The sequence below is a fragment of the Narcine bancroftii genome, chromosome 4 (genome assembly GCF_036971445.1).
Source record: "Narcine bancroftii isolate sNarBan1 chromosome 4, sNarBan1.hap1, whole genome shotgun sequence".
NCBI classification, from domain to species: Eukaryota; Metazoa; Chordata; class Chondrichthyes; order Torpediniformes; family Narcinidae; genus Narcine; species Narcine bancroftii.
Window position 1 is genome coordinate 265173606 of NC_091472.1, and position 16154 is coordinate 265189759.

Genomic DNA, 16154 nt, shown 5'->3' on the forward strand with positions numbered 1-16154 from the left:
CCATTGTATTCTCTTTTGAAGACTTTTTATAGTATTGTTAAGACTAGAACAGACATGTTAACCTCAACACATTGGCTGATATCACCAATACAAATTATCTAATTATAACAAAATCGACCACTTTGAATATACTTTATCGACTGCAAAGCCATGACTTTGTGAACATTAAGTATTTCAACTATTTTGGTCCTTTTTTCTGGATCTAATTTGTTTGGTGTACAGACAAATAAAAACTCTGTTAAAGTCATGATAAAAGGGTACATTTATTTGTGTTTATTTGATTAGTGTACAGACTCTTTCACATTTCTGTCTGAGCTTTAGTGCAAAGATGCTTTTTATTTTAAAAAGTACAATATTCATTATTATTGAACCATACATGTTGTTTAATCAACCATCCTCTCCCTCCCCCCCAACCTCTGTAACTGTATATGTTATATATTAGAAGGCATATTCACCTCGTGACTGCTCCAATGGGACATGTGCTTGGAAGCATGACAAAATTCCTTATATCGTGCTAAACTCACACGTCATTAAGACAATTACACTCTTCAGTTCGCTACATTAAAACAAAAACATTTTTTAAACAGATGAGAAAATGCCACTGTTTGAAAGTAGCACAAAAACACACACATACACATAGCTGGACCAAAATAATACAAATTGTACCAAATTGGAAGTGAAGTTCTTTTACCAAAGGTCATAGCCATAAAACCACAACAAAGCAGTAACTATTGTGAAAGGCAACATTTCACAGTTAAACAGGAAATCAAATCCTACAATCATCTACAATTAGAAACTTACAACACCACTGTGTGCGACTTCACAGGCAATTTGAAGGATTATTTTTTGAAAAAAAAAATCCTGATTTGTTTTGCCTTTTTTAATCTAACAGGTATTTGTAATATTTGACATACCATCCATGCATGGAAAAACATTGCATATTTTCACAATCAAAGTCATTTTAATTGATCCAAGAGACCTTCCACATCTGAGGAACATTTAATCGATTGAACTACAGAGCATTAGTCAAATGTCCATCGTTGAACACAACCATCCACATAACTTGTTTACTTCAAACACTTTAATCATCATGTTTCATTTTTATGCTTTCATTCCAATCCAGAATCACAGCTTAATGTACTAGAATAAATCTGAAGCTCAACTCACTCAGTGCCCAATCTGATGATACATCCTCTGTCGTTCTGAGTAAACATCATTGATCTAAAACATCAACTCAGTTTCTCTCTTCAGAGATGCTGACAGAGTTGGTGAGTAACTCCAGAATTTTCTGTTTTTAGATTAGTTGTATACCTTCCACTGTGTTTTGCTTACTATCCTCTAGTATTTGGAGAACATTTAGAATTTAAGGAAATTGATGGATTAGAATAGATTAATCAGAATTTCACAAAATTCAGCAATTAAATGCTGGCACGAATAGTCAAGCAGAATAAAAGTTCCTCAGATGTCATTTGATACTCTTACTCCATTAAAAACTTTACACTATGGAAATACTTTCCTCCATCCTGCACTTTCCTTATCCCTCATTTCTGGTTTTCCAAACCCACCCCCCCCATCCACCCCCCCCCCCACCCCCCCAACCATGACACTCAGACAAATCTACAAATCCACCAGATCTGGGACTAAGGCTGACAAAGATTTAAATGAAGGGGTTTTTATTCCCCCTCATGAATTAAAAAATGGGAGTGATGTTGAGTGAAAAGTAAAGCACATCTGTAAAGGAGGTTATCATTTTCTAACCTTACTTCCATTAATGTACCTTCAGCAGAACCTTTAAAATGAGCTTCTCAATATTACTTTGTGTGAAAAAAACTGCAAAAGCAACTTCTGTGCATCGTGGAAGAGAAATGATGTTTATGCAATCAGGAATCAAACATGTTCGTAGAACTTTAAGAAAATATTATCTTGAATTCGCTTCTGCCCTCTGGCAAACGGCGCACTCTGCCCGGGACATACCCCCTCCCCCCCCCACCGACATATATTTTGTTAAAAAATTTTTAAAAAAGAAAATATTATCTTAATGAGAGAGAAAAATCCATGACATTTAGCAAACTGTATGTCACCATTCACGTCTTTTTTTTAATATATACAGTCAATAGGTTAGGCTTAGCACATTAAATTCACACATTAGCTTCAAGATGCTATAAAAATATTCAAAATATACCTGGCCTTAATGATTAGAAAACATGTATGCACAGATCAACATTTGTATCTTAAAATCCTTATGATTCAGTGTTTGCTTACCCCTCTTTCCCCAAACCCACAAACAGAAATCTCTATTTTTATTCTTTTCCAGTAACTTTTTTGTTAATTCAGTGGAAGACAAAACAGTGTTTGATTACACATTCAGGTTCACTAAGGACAAAAATCTCTTTGTTCAGCCATTCCAAAAATGAATGTAATTGTCACAGTGCTGTCTCCCACATCCTCCCGTTCCACCACCATAAAGCAAACTGCATTTCACGTATTTAAAAAATAACCATGGCTTCAGTTGGAACATACTCTGTCTAAGGCTTGCAACCAAGAATAGAGGTTAAGTGTGTTGTCACAAAAGGAATGGACACAGACAGAAGTGCCCTCATAATGAAAATAAATAGATAAACTAACAGAGTTCCTGGACAATGTAGAACTTGGGGGCAAGATTCTCACAAGATAAAATAATTCTGTTTAATTCCCAGAACAAAAGTCTATGGAATTACAATCCTTTTTCAAGTTAAAGCTACAAAAGAATCTCACTAATTGAACCATTCAACAAGACAAAGTCAAATTTGATTTAATGGGATACTGGAATTTCAACAATTATTTTTGAGCATTATTTCAGGCAATTTTTATTTTGAAAACATTTACCATTAATCCAAGTAATATAAGGAGCTGGGGGGGGGGGAGGGGGGGGAGATTGATCGACATTACCTTTTCGACTTTAACAATGACAAAAATCGAACAATTTGCACCATGAAAGATGTTTATGCAAGTTAATGCAAAACATTTCACCTTGTCCACCAATACCTCACCGAGAAAATATTTTAGGTACGTGAATAAAAAGTGCATCCAAGCAGCTTGAATCTGACTCTGTCTCCTGGTAGTTGAGGAATTGTCCAACCTTGTTCATTTTAAGATGATGTGGTATCGATCCGTTTGCTCAGCTGCAAAGAAGTGTTATTATGATTAAAAGAGGAAACATTTGGCACTGAAAAAACACAGCAATTTTCAAATCAGTTCCTCAAGGAATTACATACTTTGCCTTCCCCAATTATAGCAAGAAAACACAGGCAACCCCACATTACAGGAGGTTGTATCACTAGCAAACAGTCCCCATTGTGACTTTCTACATTACCAATTGGTGCCATCTGTGCATACATCAAGAAATGGGAAATAAAAACAGCATTACTTTATTTTCCCCACACGTTCTAGGAGAGGATGCTTTGTCCAGATCTCAAGTTTTTGGGAAACAATTTGCAAATTCAGAGGGCAAATGTTTGTAACCTGAATGCCATAATGCAGGTTTACCTGTATATGCTTTTCCCATTCTGTCCAACATGTACATTCTAATATCTTGTACTTTAATCCTGTGATGAGAAATTCCTCAATTGCATTGGACCAAAAAGCAATACCCTATCATACACAATCATTCAATTTGATTGCTTAGCCATAGGGGAGCAGTTATGTATTATGATTCTTGTCACAATTCTTGGTGGTGAGTGAGGGAGGATAAACAAAAAGTAAAGGTTCCATTATTGTCACATAACACTACATTTAGAATGTAACATATATGAAATTCTTTAACTTTTGTCTACTGTAACGCAGACAAGAGTCACCACCTTGTCTGGCGCCCCTCACAGAAACCTACAGCACCTGGTGTTCCTAGGCGCTCTCCTCTCCAAGTATTGACCAGTTCTGAGCCTGCTTAGCTTCTGAGATCAGACAATCACATGCATATTCAAACTATTAGGGCCTCTGATGGGGTTTCCCCTCTGAACCTCAGCATCCAAATAATTGTTAGGTTTAGTATACATTTAGGAATATGACATTTTCCATTTCATTACTCGAGAAAAACAAAAACCATTGATGCTGGAGTCTGAGTGAACAAAGAGAAGCTGGAGGGACTCAGTGGGTCAGGGAGTGTCCATGGATATAAATGGCTATTTCAGGTCAGACCCTTTACTGAGAGTTTAGGAAGGGGTGATGTCCAGTATATCAAGAAGGGAAGGGCTACATGCTGATGGATATTAGAGAGAAGAGGTGATGAGATAGAGAGAGCCAACAACTGCTCAGGGTAGAAAGGTTAAGTAGGTAAAGAAGTCATAACAGTGGAAGGTGTCTGTGTTCTGTGTCTATGTGTGTCCTAAATTTGGGAACATAATTGTTCATGTCATTGTGTTTAAGGCTATAGAAGAGGAATATCACATTCTGTTCCTCAAGTTTACGACTAGCCTCATTCTGGCTATGGATGAGGCAAAGGACAAATGTGTCTGTGCTGGAATGATTAGGCAAATTAAAATAGCAACTGGGAGCTCCAATTCAGACCCACAGAAAGAGCATAGGTACTCAGCAAAATGGTCATTCACATTTCCAGTGATAGAGCAGGCAAAGTTTAGCAGGTGCAGAAGGGTGACGTGAAGGCAAATTTTCCAGAAAGCCAAAGCACTCATTACAGGGACACTAACATTTTCATTTAAGCTTGCACTAAAACCTGACCAGGCCAACATTTACTTTCCATTCTTATTTGCCCTTGAGAAGGTAGTAGTGAATTGTCTTTTTGAACAACTGCAGTCGTTCTTATGAAGCTACTCTCATATTGCTGTTGGACAGGGAATTTCAGGGATTAGAATCTGAAATTTTGAAGGAATGGCAATACATTTTCTGGGCAGAATGGAGTGCAACTCAGAGGGATACATGCAAGCAGTGAGCTTCTAGTGTGCCTGCAAGCTTTGTCATTGTGGCATTCATGGGTTTGGAATAGCCCTGTCTAGTAAATGCAGGTCATCTTTTTGGTGCTGCACATTAGAACCATGGTGCACCAGTGAAAGAGGGAAGGATTAATCACCAGTGTGAAAAGGGCATGTGCACTGTACCTTTTAAGATGCAGATGACAAAGCAAATCTCATCGCAGAAATTTTGAATCATCTGGAAATAAAAGGACATATTATTCTGAGTTATTAAGGGCACTATTCTATCAGTCCTACAATGGGAGTATTATTAAGTTTTAATTCTACTTACAACACGGTAGAAGCCGATTCTGACCATTGAAACCCAATTAACGTAGAGACCCATACATTATGGAGGAAGAGAGAAAAGCGGAGCACCCAGAGAAAACCCAAGCAGGTCACGGAGAGAATGTACAAACACCTTATGGACAGCACTGGATCGAACCCGGATCGCACGAACAAGTAACGTACAAATACTTCTGGCCATTAGGACGTTTGCCAATGAACATTTTATTTTAGGAGCCAAATGCTTTACCTTCATTAAATCACTGATGCTACAGTTGCCATAACAATGGCTCTTGACGGAGGTGTATTTCTGAACATGACTCAATAGTAGACTTGTTTGAGATGCAGTGCCCACAATACTACAAAGTAAATTTTAAATAACCATAATTTTTCTTCTTGCATTGAATATTCAGGTTGGAACCCATTAGATTTGATGAATCTACTTCCATATTAAGTGTTATCAGTTGGGGGAAGGGTGTAATAAAATATCAACAATCCACTTATGCAGGATATGTGCTAGTTATAAAATATGTGCTTGAAAATTGAAAGTAATTATGGTGGCAATGCTGTTCCTTGGGAGATTCTTTACAATCAAATGAGCTTTAAATTTATCCTGCATCGTTCTAAAGTTTCATTACGAATGTAATGCAGTTGCAGAATGGAGCTACAGAGATCAGAGGATTCCAGGATCAAGCTGTGTTTTGTCCCCCACAGATTTTGTTTACAACATAGCCATTCTGACCATTGAAACCCATGTGTATAATTACACTCAATTAACCTACAATCTCGCTTGAGGGCGAGAGGAAACCAGAGAACCTGAAGAAAACTCAACGTCATGGGGAAAATGTACAAACTCCTTACGGACAGTGCCAGATTTGAATCCAGATTGCTGACGACATAATAGCAATGCACTAACTCCTATGCTAACCGTGCTGTTCTTAATGCAGTATTTCATGCAGTTTGCTAATCTTAGCACGGCAGCAGTCAGTTCCCAGTGCTCTTTTTTTATTTTTCATACTGTGAACCATATCAACCAAAATATATACAAATGTTTCTCATTAAATATACACAGTGGCATTTTCTCCCTTTTTTTCCCCATACCTTCCCTCCCCCCTCCAAAACCAATAAATATTTAACATATACAATACAATAAAACCATTAAACATTGTCATCACACATTGAAAAATAAACAAGAAAAATGTGTCATCTATTTTTACACACTGGATCAAGTAGTTTTGTCTTTTTATCATTTTAGGGGGTGGAGGTCCGAGGCAAGCCCTCCCTGTTATGTTCCATGTACGGTTCCCAAATTTGTTCAAATAAGGTGACTTTATTCTTTTAATTATATGTTTTTTCGAATGGAATACATTTATTCATTTATATGTACCATTGCTGTACTCTCAGGCTCTCTTCCATTTTCCAAGTTGACATTATACATTTTTTTTGGTACTGCTAAGGCTATCATAATCTTTTTTGCGCATTATCCAATTTGAGGTCTAATTCCTTACTTCTTATATTACTTAGATGAAAGATCTCTGGATCTTTTGATATATTATTTTTTGATTTTATTTAATATCTGATTTAGATCTTCCCAAAACATTTTCACTTTCTCACATGCCCAAATTGCATGTACTGTTGTTCCCATTTCCTTCTTACAGTGAAAACATCTATTTGATAATGTTGGATCCCATTTTTTAAAAACTTTGGTGTGATATATAACCTGTGTAACCAATTATACTGTATCATGCGTAACCTTGTGTTTATATTCTTCATAGTTCCAGAACATAAGTTTTCCCATGTTTCATTTTTTATCTTTTTATGTTTAAATCCATTTCCCACTTTTGTTTGGGTTTATAGCTTATTTCATCCTTTTCCTTATCTTGCAGCTTGATGTACATGTTCATTATAAATCTTTTAATTATCATTGTGTCTGTAATCACATATTCAAAGCTGCTTCCTTCTGGTAACCTCAGACTGTTTCCCAATTTATCCTTTAAATAAGATTTCAGTTGATGATATGCAAACATTGCACCATGAGTTATTCCCTATTTGTACTTCAACTGTTCAAATGTTAATGAATTACTTCCCACAAAACAATTTTCTATTCTTTTAATTCCTTTTCTCTCCCATTCTCTAAAGGAAAGGTTATCTATTGTAGAAGGGATTAATGGATTTTGCATCAATAGTAATTTTGGTATTTGGTAATTTGTTTTTTTCCTTTCTAAGTGAATCTTCTTCCATATATTGAGTAAATGATGCAGTACTGGTGAGCTTTTATATTGTACCTGCTTTTCATCCCACTTATAAAGTATATGTTCCAGTACCTTCTCCCCTATTTTATCAAGTTCTATCTTAGTCCAGTCTAGTTTTTCCCTTGTCTGGTAAAAATCTGATAAATACCTTAATTGCGCTGCTCTATAATAATTTTTAAAGTTTGTTAACTGCAAACCACCTTGGTTGTACCTCTCTGTTAATTTATCTAATGCTCTCCTTGGTTTCCCCCCTTTCCACAAGAACTTCCTTATTATTCTCTTTAGTTCATTAAAGAATTTCTCTGTTAAGGGAATTGGTAATGATTGAAATAAATATTGTATCCTTGGGAAGACATTCATTTTAATGGAATTTACACCCCTATCAACGTTAGCGGTAATTCTTTCCAATGTTCTAAGTCTTCCTGCAATTTCTTTATTAGTGGCTGATAATTTAATTTGTACAGGTGGCTTAAGTTATTATCTAACCTAATACCTAGGTATCGGATTGCTTGTGTTTGCCATTTAAATGGTGATTCTTTTTTAAATTCTGTACAATCCGCATCACTCATTGGCATCACTTCATTTTTATTTGCGTTGATCTTGTACCCCGATATTTCTCCATACTCCTCCAATTTCTTATGTAATACTTTTATTGATATTTCTGGTTCTGTTACATATACTATGATGTCATCTGCAAATAAACTGATTTTATACTCCTCCTTTATTTTTATCCCTTTTATTTTATTCTCTGTTCTTATCAGTTCTGCCAATGGTTCTATTGCTAAAGCGAACAGTGAGGGGGATAATGGACGCCCCTGCTTAGTTGACCTACTTAATTTAAATTGGTTCGATACATATCCATTTACATTTACCTTCGCCAATGGTCCATTATATAATGCTTTAATCCAATTAATATATTTTTCTGGTAGATTGAACCTCGGTAATACTTTGAATAAATAATTCCATTCTACTCTGTCAAAGGCTTTTTCTGCGTCTAAAGCAACAGCCACTGTTGGCTTCTTATTTCCTTGAACTGCATGAATTAGATTATTAAATTTACAGACATTAACCGCTGTTTGTCTTTTCTTAATAAATCCAGTTTGATCTTGTTATACTATTTTTGGTACACAATCATTTGCTAATAATTTTGCTATTATCTTATAATTTGAATTAAGTAGAGATATTGGTCTATATGATGCTAGTGTTAGTGGATCCTTCCCCGTCTTTAAAATTACTGTAATTATTGCTGTCTTACATGAATCTGGCAAGTTTTGTGTTTTTTCTATCTGGTTCATTACTTCCAGGAGAGGAGGAATTAATAACTCTTTAAATGTTTCATAGAATTCTATTGGGAATCCATCCTCTCCAGGTGTTTTATTGTTTGGCAGCTTTTTTTAATATATCCTGTACTTCCTCTATTTCAAGTGGTTTTATCAGTTTGTTTTATTCCTCTTCTTGCAATTTCGGCAGTTCAATTTTAGCTAAAAACTTCTATTTTATCATCTTTCCCCTCGTTCTCAGTTTGGTATAATTGTTCATAAAATTCCTTAAAGTTCTCATTAATCTCTATTGGGTTATATGTAATTTGTTTGTCCTTTTTCCTTGATGCCAATACAGTTCTTTTTAGCTTGTTATAAGTTGGCAGGCTAATATTTTATGTGTTTTTTTTCTCCTAGTTTGTAATACTTTTGCTTTATTTTCATTATGTTCCTCTCCAACTTATACGTTTGTAATGTTCCGTACTTTATTTTTTGGTCCGCCAATTCTCTCCTTTTTGTTATATCATCCCTTTTTACTAGCTCCTCTTTTGTACTTACTATCCCCCTTTCCAACTGCTCGATTTCTTGATTGTAGTCTTTTTTCATCTTAGTTACATAACCTATTATCTGCCCTCTAATTAAGGCTTTCATTGCATCCCATAATATAAATTTGTCTTTCACTGATTTTCACATTTCAAAATATGTTTTAATTTGGCATTTAATAAACTCTCTAAATTCCTGCCTTTTAAGTAACATGTTTAACCTCCATCTATATGTTTTTGGTGGGATGTCCTCCAGTTCTATTGCTAACAACAGGGGTGAATGATCAGATAGTAATCTAGCTTTATATTCAGCTTTCCTAACTCTCCCTTGAATATGGGCCGACAACAAAAACATATTAATCCTTGAGTATGTTTTATGCCTACTTGAATAATATGAGTATTCCTTCTCTCTTGGGTGCTGCTTCCTCCATATATCTATAAGTTTAATTTCCTGCATTGATTTAACCATAAATTTGGCCACTTTATTCTTTTTGCTAGTCTTTTGTCCAGTTTTATCCAACATTGGATCCAAATTAAGGTTAAAATCCCCTCCTATCAATATATTTCCTTGTGTATCTACAATCTTCAAAAAAAAATCTTGTATAAACTTTTGATCCTCTTCATTAGGTCCATATATATTGAGCAAATTCCAACATTCTGAACATATCTGACACTTTATCATTACATACCTCCCTGCTGGATCTATCATTTCCTCCTCTATTTTGATTGGTACATTTTTATTAATTAATATAGCTACACCTCTAGCTTTTGAAATATATGATGCTGCCTCTACGTGCCCTACCCAGTCTCTTTTTAATTTATTATGTTCCACTTCAGTTAGATGCGTTTCCTGCACAAATGCTATATCTATTTTTTTCTTTTTTTTCAGTAAATAGCCTCTTCCTTTTAATTTGGTTATGTATTCCATTAATGTTTATAGTCATATAGTTCAACATGGCCATCTCATATCCTGTTTACACCTCATTTCCGCTTCCTCACCACCACCATCCCCCTTTTCATCTCTTAGTTTTCCTTTTTTAAACTCAATGTATGACACACATTTAAAACATAAAATAGTCTAACAACTCCCACATCCAATATTCCCTTAACCCCAAATATCCCTCCCCTCTCCATTTGGATTGTGAACCTGCTCGCAAGCATCAACTGATTTCGCAGTGACGGTTATTTTCTCCCCACCCAGCCCCCCCCAGAAAACACTTTTTTAAAAACACACATAACAAAGTTCTCCTTTTTTTCCCCTTATTTCCTTTCTTCCCTTCTCTTTCCCTTCTTTAGTTCTTTACTTATACATTGTTTTTACATCTTTATATATATATTTTATCGCCGTTCTTCATTCTTGTTACATCTCTTCATCTCTCCTTCTGTCCTGTAAGCATTCTACAAATTCTCGTGCTTCCTCTGGATCTGAGAACAGTCTGTTATGCTCCCCAGGGATAAATATTTTAAGCATAGCTGGATGTCTTAACATAAATTTATAACCTTTTTTCCATAGGTTCGATTTTGCTGTATTAAACTCCTTCCTCTTCTTTAAGAGTTCAAAACTTATGTCTGGGTAAAAATATATTTTTTGACCCTTGTATTCCAATGGTTTATTGTCTTTCTAATTTTATTCCTTGCCCGCTCTTGTCGTATATCTCAAAACTTTTACTAAAATGGATCTTGGTTTTTGATGTGTCTGTGGTTTCGGAGCTAATGTTCTGTGTGCCCTTTCTATTTCCATTCCTTCCTTCATTTCTGTCATTCCCAGGACCTTTGGGATCCATTCTTTTATAAATTCCTTCATATCTGTGCCTTCTTCATCTTCCTTTAGGCCCACTATTTTTATGTTGTTTCGCCTACTATAATTTTCCAACATATCAATTTTCTGAGCTAACAACTCTTGAGACTCTAATTTTTTTTATCACTTCCAAATTTCTTCTTAAGTCATTTACTTCAATTTCTACAGCCGTTTCTCGTTCTTCCACATTTCCCTATTTCTGTCATGACCAGCTCTAATCTTTGCACTTTATCTTGTTCTTTTCATTTTTCTTTTAATTGCACTAAATTCTAATGACAACCATTTTTTTAATGCTCCCATTTGTTCTTGAAAAAAAGCTTTATCTATATTCTATCCATCGGTTTTACCTTCTATTTCTCTGTGAAGATCTTGGTCTTCTTCTTCCTCTTCTTCTGTGTCTGTACCTGTATTTGTCTTCTTGTATCTGTGTCTCTTCTGACTTTCCTGATGAGTTGCTTGCATCACTTTGTCGGGCTTCTTCTTGCTTGGCCTCTTGCTGTTGGTCCTCTTCTTCTGAGCTGCTCATCTGAGCCTCCTGCTGCTGCTCTTCTTTCCTTTCATTCCCTCTCCTGCTGCTTTCCTCTTCTTCCAGCTGAGAGCCCTGGTGTCGGGCATCCCTCAGCTGGTCATGCTGTGGTTGCCCGCTCCTCGGCTGAGCCTTCCTCCCGTCGGTTGCGCACTTTTGTTTGGCTCAGAGAGCCATTTTTGCAGTCCAGCGGGGGGGGGGGGGGGGGGGTGGGGTCGCGACTCCCCAGAGCCAACACCAACCTCGGAGATCGGGTGCTCTTCTCCACCACAGCTCCCTGTTTCTTCGTCCAAGTAAGGCCTTCTCCTTTCTTTGCCGGTGTATTTTCTTCTTTTTTCCCCTGTTGTTTTTACTTGTTCCTTCTTGGGTGCCATGTTCTTTCTTTTCTCCACAACTTTATCTTTTATTTCTTATATTTTGTATTTCTTGAACTTTGTCTTTTCTTCACTTTTTTTTTCTTCTTTTCTGGAGAGGGCTGGTATTACCCCACCGGCCACTACTCTATCACGTGACTCCTCCCAGTTCCCAGTGCTCTTTAACCTTCTGAGAAGGAGGTGGCCGGGGGGGGGGAAGAGATTTAAAAATAAATAAATAAAAGTTAAATCATAAAAAAAAACCTTCTGGGAAAAGGAAGGGAGAGAGAGAGAGAGAGAGAGAGAGAGAGAGGGGGGGCGGGGGGGGGGGAAATACCAGGCACTATTCCTATTTCTAATCAACTCCAAAGCCCTTCTGGAAAATATGTTGCTGGGTATCAATAAAGTAAAGAAATACTACACAAATTACACTCAATGAAACCATATCAGTCCATGCATCACCAGCTTCCCAATAGTTAAAATGATAAACTCATTGGAAATGGATCGTGACATGTGACATTCCTGTAGGATACAATTCCATTCCTGGCATTCTAGGTTTTACAACATGCATGTGGATATTTAACTTCATGGCTCCTTTAGACACAACAGTTCTGGAAAGGAAGTTTCTCATTCACACCAGGAATGATTAGGGATCAACATGATTCCCGAACCATTCAGTCAATTATATATTGATGTAAGTATGAGATTCTCATGAAATGCAAGAGGATAAATAACAATGACTTTCAGAATTCTGGGTGATCAACTGCATAAGTGGTCATTTGATCAACAGAATTGGCAGAAATGCCATCTTCCCTCCTTCAAGCCATCAGGAAATATCAAGTGGAAATATGAATATCTCAGAGAGGGCAGGTAACAGTCCCCAAATCATCCCCATTCTCAATGCCTTTCTACTCCCAAGTTTGCTGGTATATTGCTCATCCTTGCAGTTTTGAAAAGAATCATGTAGTGCCTCATTGTTAGTTCAGACCCACTCTTCTATTTAGTAGCTCCTCAAAAATGCTTGTGCACTTTAAGCTTCAGACATCCTGCCAGTCAGGATGAAACATTCTGACAAGTATAATCTGCCTTGTACTCTCCTCATCTTTATTGCAGATACAGCTACACAATGCCCGAGCGCAAAACACTCTCAAACACTTATGATGATAACAAATAGACGCAGGAGCAGACCATCTGGCTTTCTGGCCTGCTTTGTGATTCAGTGAAATCTTGGTGATCTTACACTCCAGCACCATTTTCTTGCACTTATGCCATTCCTTTTGTTCAAGATCATCTTGCTCTCTGTTTGGTATGTACTCAGCAATTGTATCTAGACCAGGTATTCACAACTTTATTTATGGCTACGACCCTCCCAGAGGGCATTGCTCAAAGTTTATGGGCTCCCTTCCCTAAGAAGCAGTCAAGTTTACTTTGTTTCTTCAGTTCTCTTCTACAAACTGCATAAAATATTTTAAATATTTATGTTACACAAGGTGAAAAGAAAACAATGCCTTTACTCTGAGGGTAATAACTGTAGCTTGTTATTTTAGAACATGAAGTATTAGAACCAGGACCAACAGGCTGCGGAACGGCTTCTTCCCATGGGCAGTGAAAATGCCAAACGGCCAAAGGAACTTACCAGATTTTCAGATGGTCTGTGTGAGATGTACAAAACACGTTTATTTAATTTTATAGATATAATACTTCCCCTGCATACGTATGTGCGTCATGTCTGGTTGCGAGCAAGTTTTTGCATCGAGATCCAGAGAACACCGTTTCATCGGTTTGTATTTGTACAATTAGATAACAGTAAACTTGACTTGAACAAACAGAAAAATAGGAAATAATTCTCATTAAACATGTAGGGAAGAAGAAAACATGAACATGCATGCTACAAAAATGTTTTAAAAGATTCTTCCAGCGCCACAGTTGGTACACAATGAGCCATTAAGGAAACTTGAGCATAAATTCAAGGTGGTGAAAACTTCATAAAAAGAACCTTAAAAAAAAAGAATTCTTACAAAAATGAAAATGTTCGTGAGATCCTTGAGCTTGACGTTCCTTTGCTGGTTCCAAATTGGATGGTGATAGTAGAAGGTCACCTTGTATGGTGATATCAATTTTGTTTCTAGATTTTGACAAGGAAACTACCTTGATGAATCCACATTCAACTATGTTAAGGTAAATGCAATGAATAATATTTCAACTTGGGTTTTGAAAATCCATTCAGCAGATCACTAAATTTTTAAAAATTGATTGCTCTTCAGAGTGATACAATTGTATATTGCACAAGTTCAATCAACTCCTCTTGAATTTCTACATCAACATCGATGGGTTGTTCCTCAAATGGATCTAATATCCAATATGGGATATCGAAGTTCAACAGTTCATTAAATCTTTCCTGCAAATCTGTGTATATTTGCTTTAGATATTTCACATAAACAGTCATGCCCTTCAGTGCCTCTGGGTTTGTGTTCAGATTTGGAAATAGTAAAAATTCCTGACATCAGCTAGACCTCCAATAACTTCAAGCTTTTTAAAGAAAGAAAATATGGCTTCCTTATTTTCAGTGAGGTTGTTGTGTTTACCTGCAAGGTCTTGTTTGATAAATTGAGCTCATCAAAGATATCTGCCAGAAAAAAATGTCCACCTTTATATCAACAAGTTTTTCTCCATGCTCATATGAGAATGGAAGGAAACAACCGAGTCCCAAAACTACAGTCAATTTCCTTTGGATAACCACCTCACCTTGCAATGCAGCAGGCAGCATCTGGAAATGTTCGTCATTTTCTTCACACAGCTGCCGGAATAGACGGGCTTGAAGGAGATGTGATTTTATAAAGTTTAGTCTTGATGGCAATAGAAGGTGAAACATTTAACTGTCCTCCAAAGATTTTAGCAACTATGCGCTCCCTATGAATGACACAATAAACAGAAAAGACTGGTAAAAGATTTTTCAAGTGTACGATGAACTCTCTGTATCATCCAACCATTGAAGCAGTGCCATCAGTTGCAAAAGCAACTATGTTCTCAAATGGAATTGTGTTCCTGTTTCTGTAATTCTTAACTTCTTCGAAAATAGTCACTCTCTTGATATCTGTTTTAATTCTTCTGGCAAGCAACATCTCTTCCATCAGCTTGTTTCCAATCTAGAATCTGGCATAAGCCAGAAGAGAGCCATTCCCTTGCAGAGTGGATTCATCCTATTGTAAAGACATTTTCTTGAATTGTAATTAAATGACTAATTGATTTCTCAAAGTCACTTGTCATCTCATCAATTCTTCTACAGCCAGTGGAATTACTCAAAGGAATTGCCTGAATAGGTTCTTCGGCATTTAAGTTCATGGCGTCAGGTATTACCATGGACACTGAGAGTAAAATTTGTGATGTTATGACGATCTCCACTTTTAGCAATTAATTCAATTATCCTCTTTGATGCAAAAAAAATCCTTTTCTAATTTCTGTGAGGTTTCAGTAATCAATCATCTGTTTGATCTTACCTCAAGATTATCTAAGAGTTGTGAAGTAATCCTAGGGTTTATCTTTTTATGAACGGTCTCTAAATGTTGTTTCGGCTTGTGTGGCCTCATGCTTTCATTTGAAGGTGTATTAAACCAAATCAAACACGTGGGCAGAGAAAGGTTTTGCAGAGATGCAATGGAACCACATGATAAGTATTCCACCAAATACTGCAAACACTTTTTTTTGGCTGAGAAACTCATGAGTTTCATTTCTGAAAGTAACCAAGATTAACTGTTACAAGAGTGCTCCTTACAAGGGTTAGCTCAAATTCATCTTAAATTTAATGGAGGTAAATGAACAATAAGTACCTTCTTAAAATAAGGTAGCAGAAGAAGACATACATTCACTATCCATTACAAAAACTCAAAGCAAATTGAGGGCGCTTGCGGACGTGAGAAATATGGAGCAAACTTTTTCTGCCTGCAAACTTATTTTGCTGGAGTTAAAGGCAATAGGACAAAAAAGGAAAACTATATGGAACACAATTTATAGCCAAAGCTGGTTGCATGTCAGTCAAACACAATCACGTTAAAACAACGAAAGAACTGTTAACTTTACACATTTATCTCGGTCATTCCACGCTGTCTCCAAATGCCTCCAACCTTGCAAAAATTTCTGCTGTTGCTAAACAACTACACAGCAAAGCCTCGCTGCAAAGTCCTTTCCTTCTCCCAAAA

At 36.5% G+C, this 16154-nt stretch overlaps 1 protein-coding gene across 10 annotated transcripts in view; it reads right to left on the reverse strand.

The window, feature by feature from the left end:
- Positions 1-244: 244 nt before the first annotated feature.
- The window catches only part of tfcp2l1 (transcription factor CP2-like 1), a 61579-nt gene continuing 45669 nt past the window's right edge, over positions 245-16154 (reverse strand). For 8 of the 10 annotated variants that reach the window (XM_069934897.1, XM_069934901.1, XM_069934898.1 and 5 more), the window contains 2 exons: positions 5091-5142; positions 245-3161 (listed from right to left, as the gene is read on the reverse strand). In XM_069934897.1, the coding sequence (XP_069790998.1) occupies positions 3124-3161; positions 5091-5142 (90 nt within the window). In that variant the 3' untranslated portion in view covers positions 245-3123. The remainder of the gene's footprint in view (positions 3162-5090; positions 5143-16154) is intronic. The other 2 variants (XM_069934899.1, XM_069934900.1) reach the window with 1 other exon arrangement.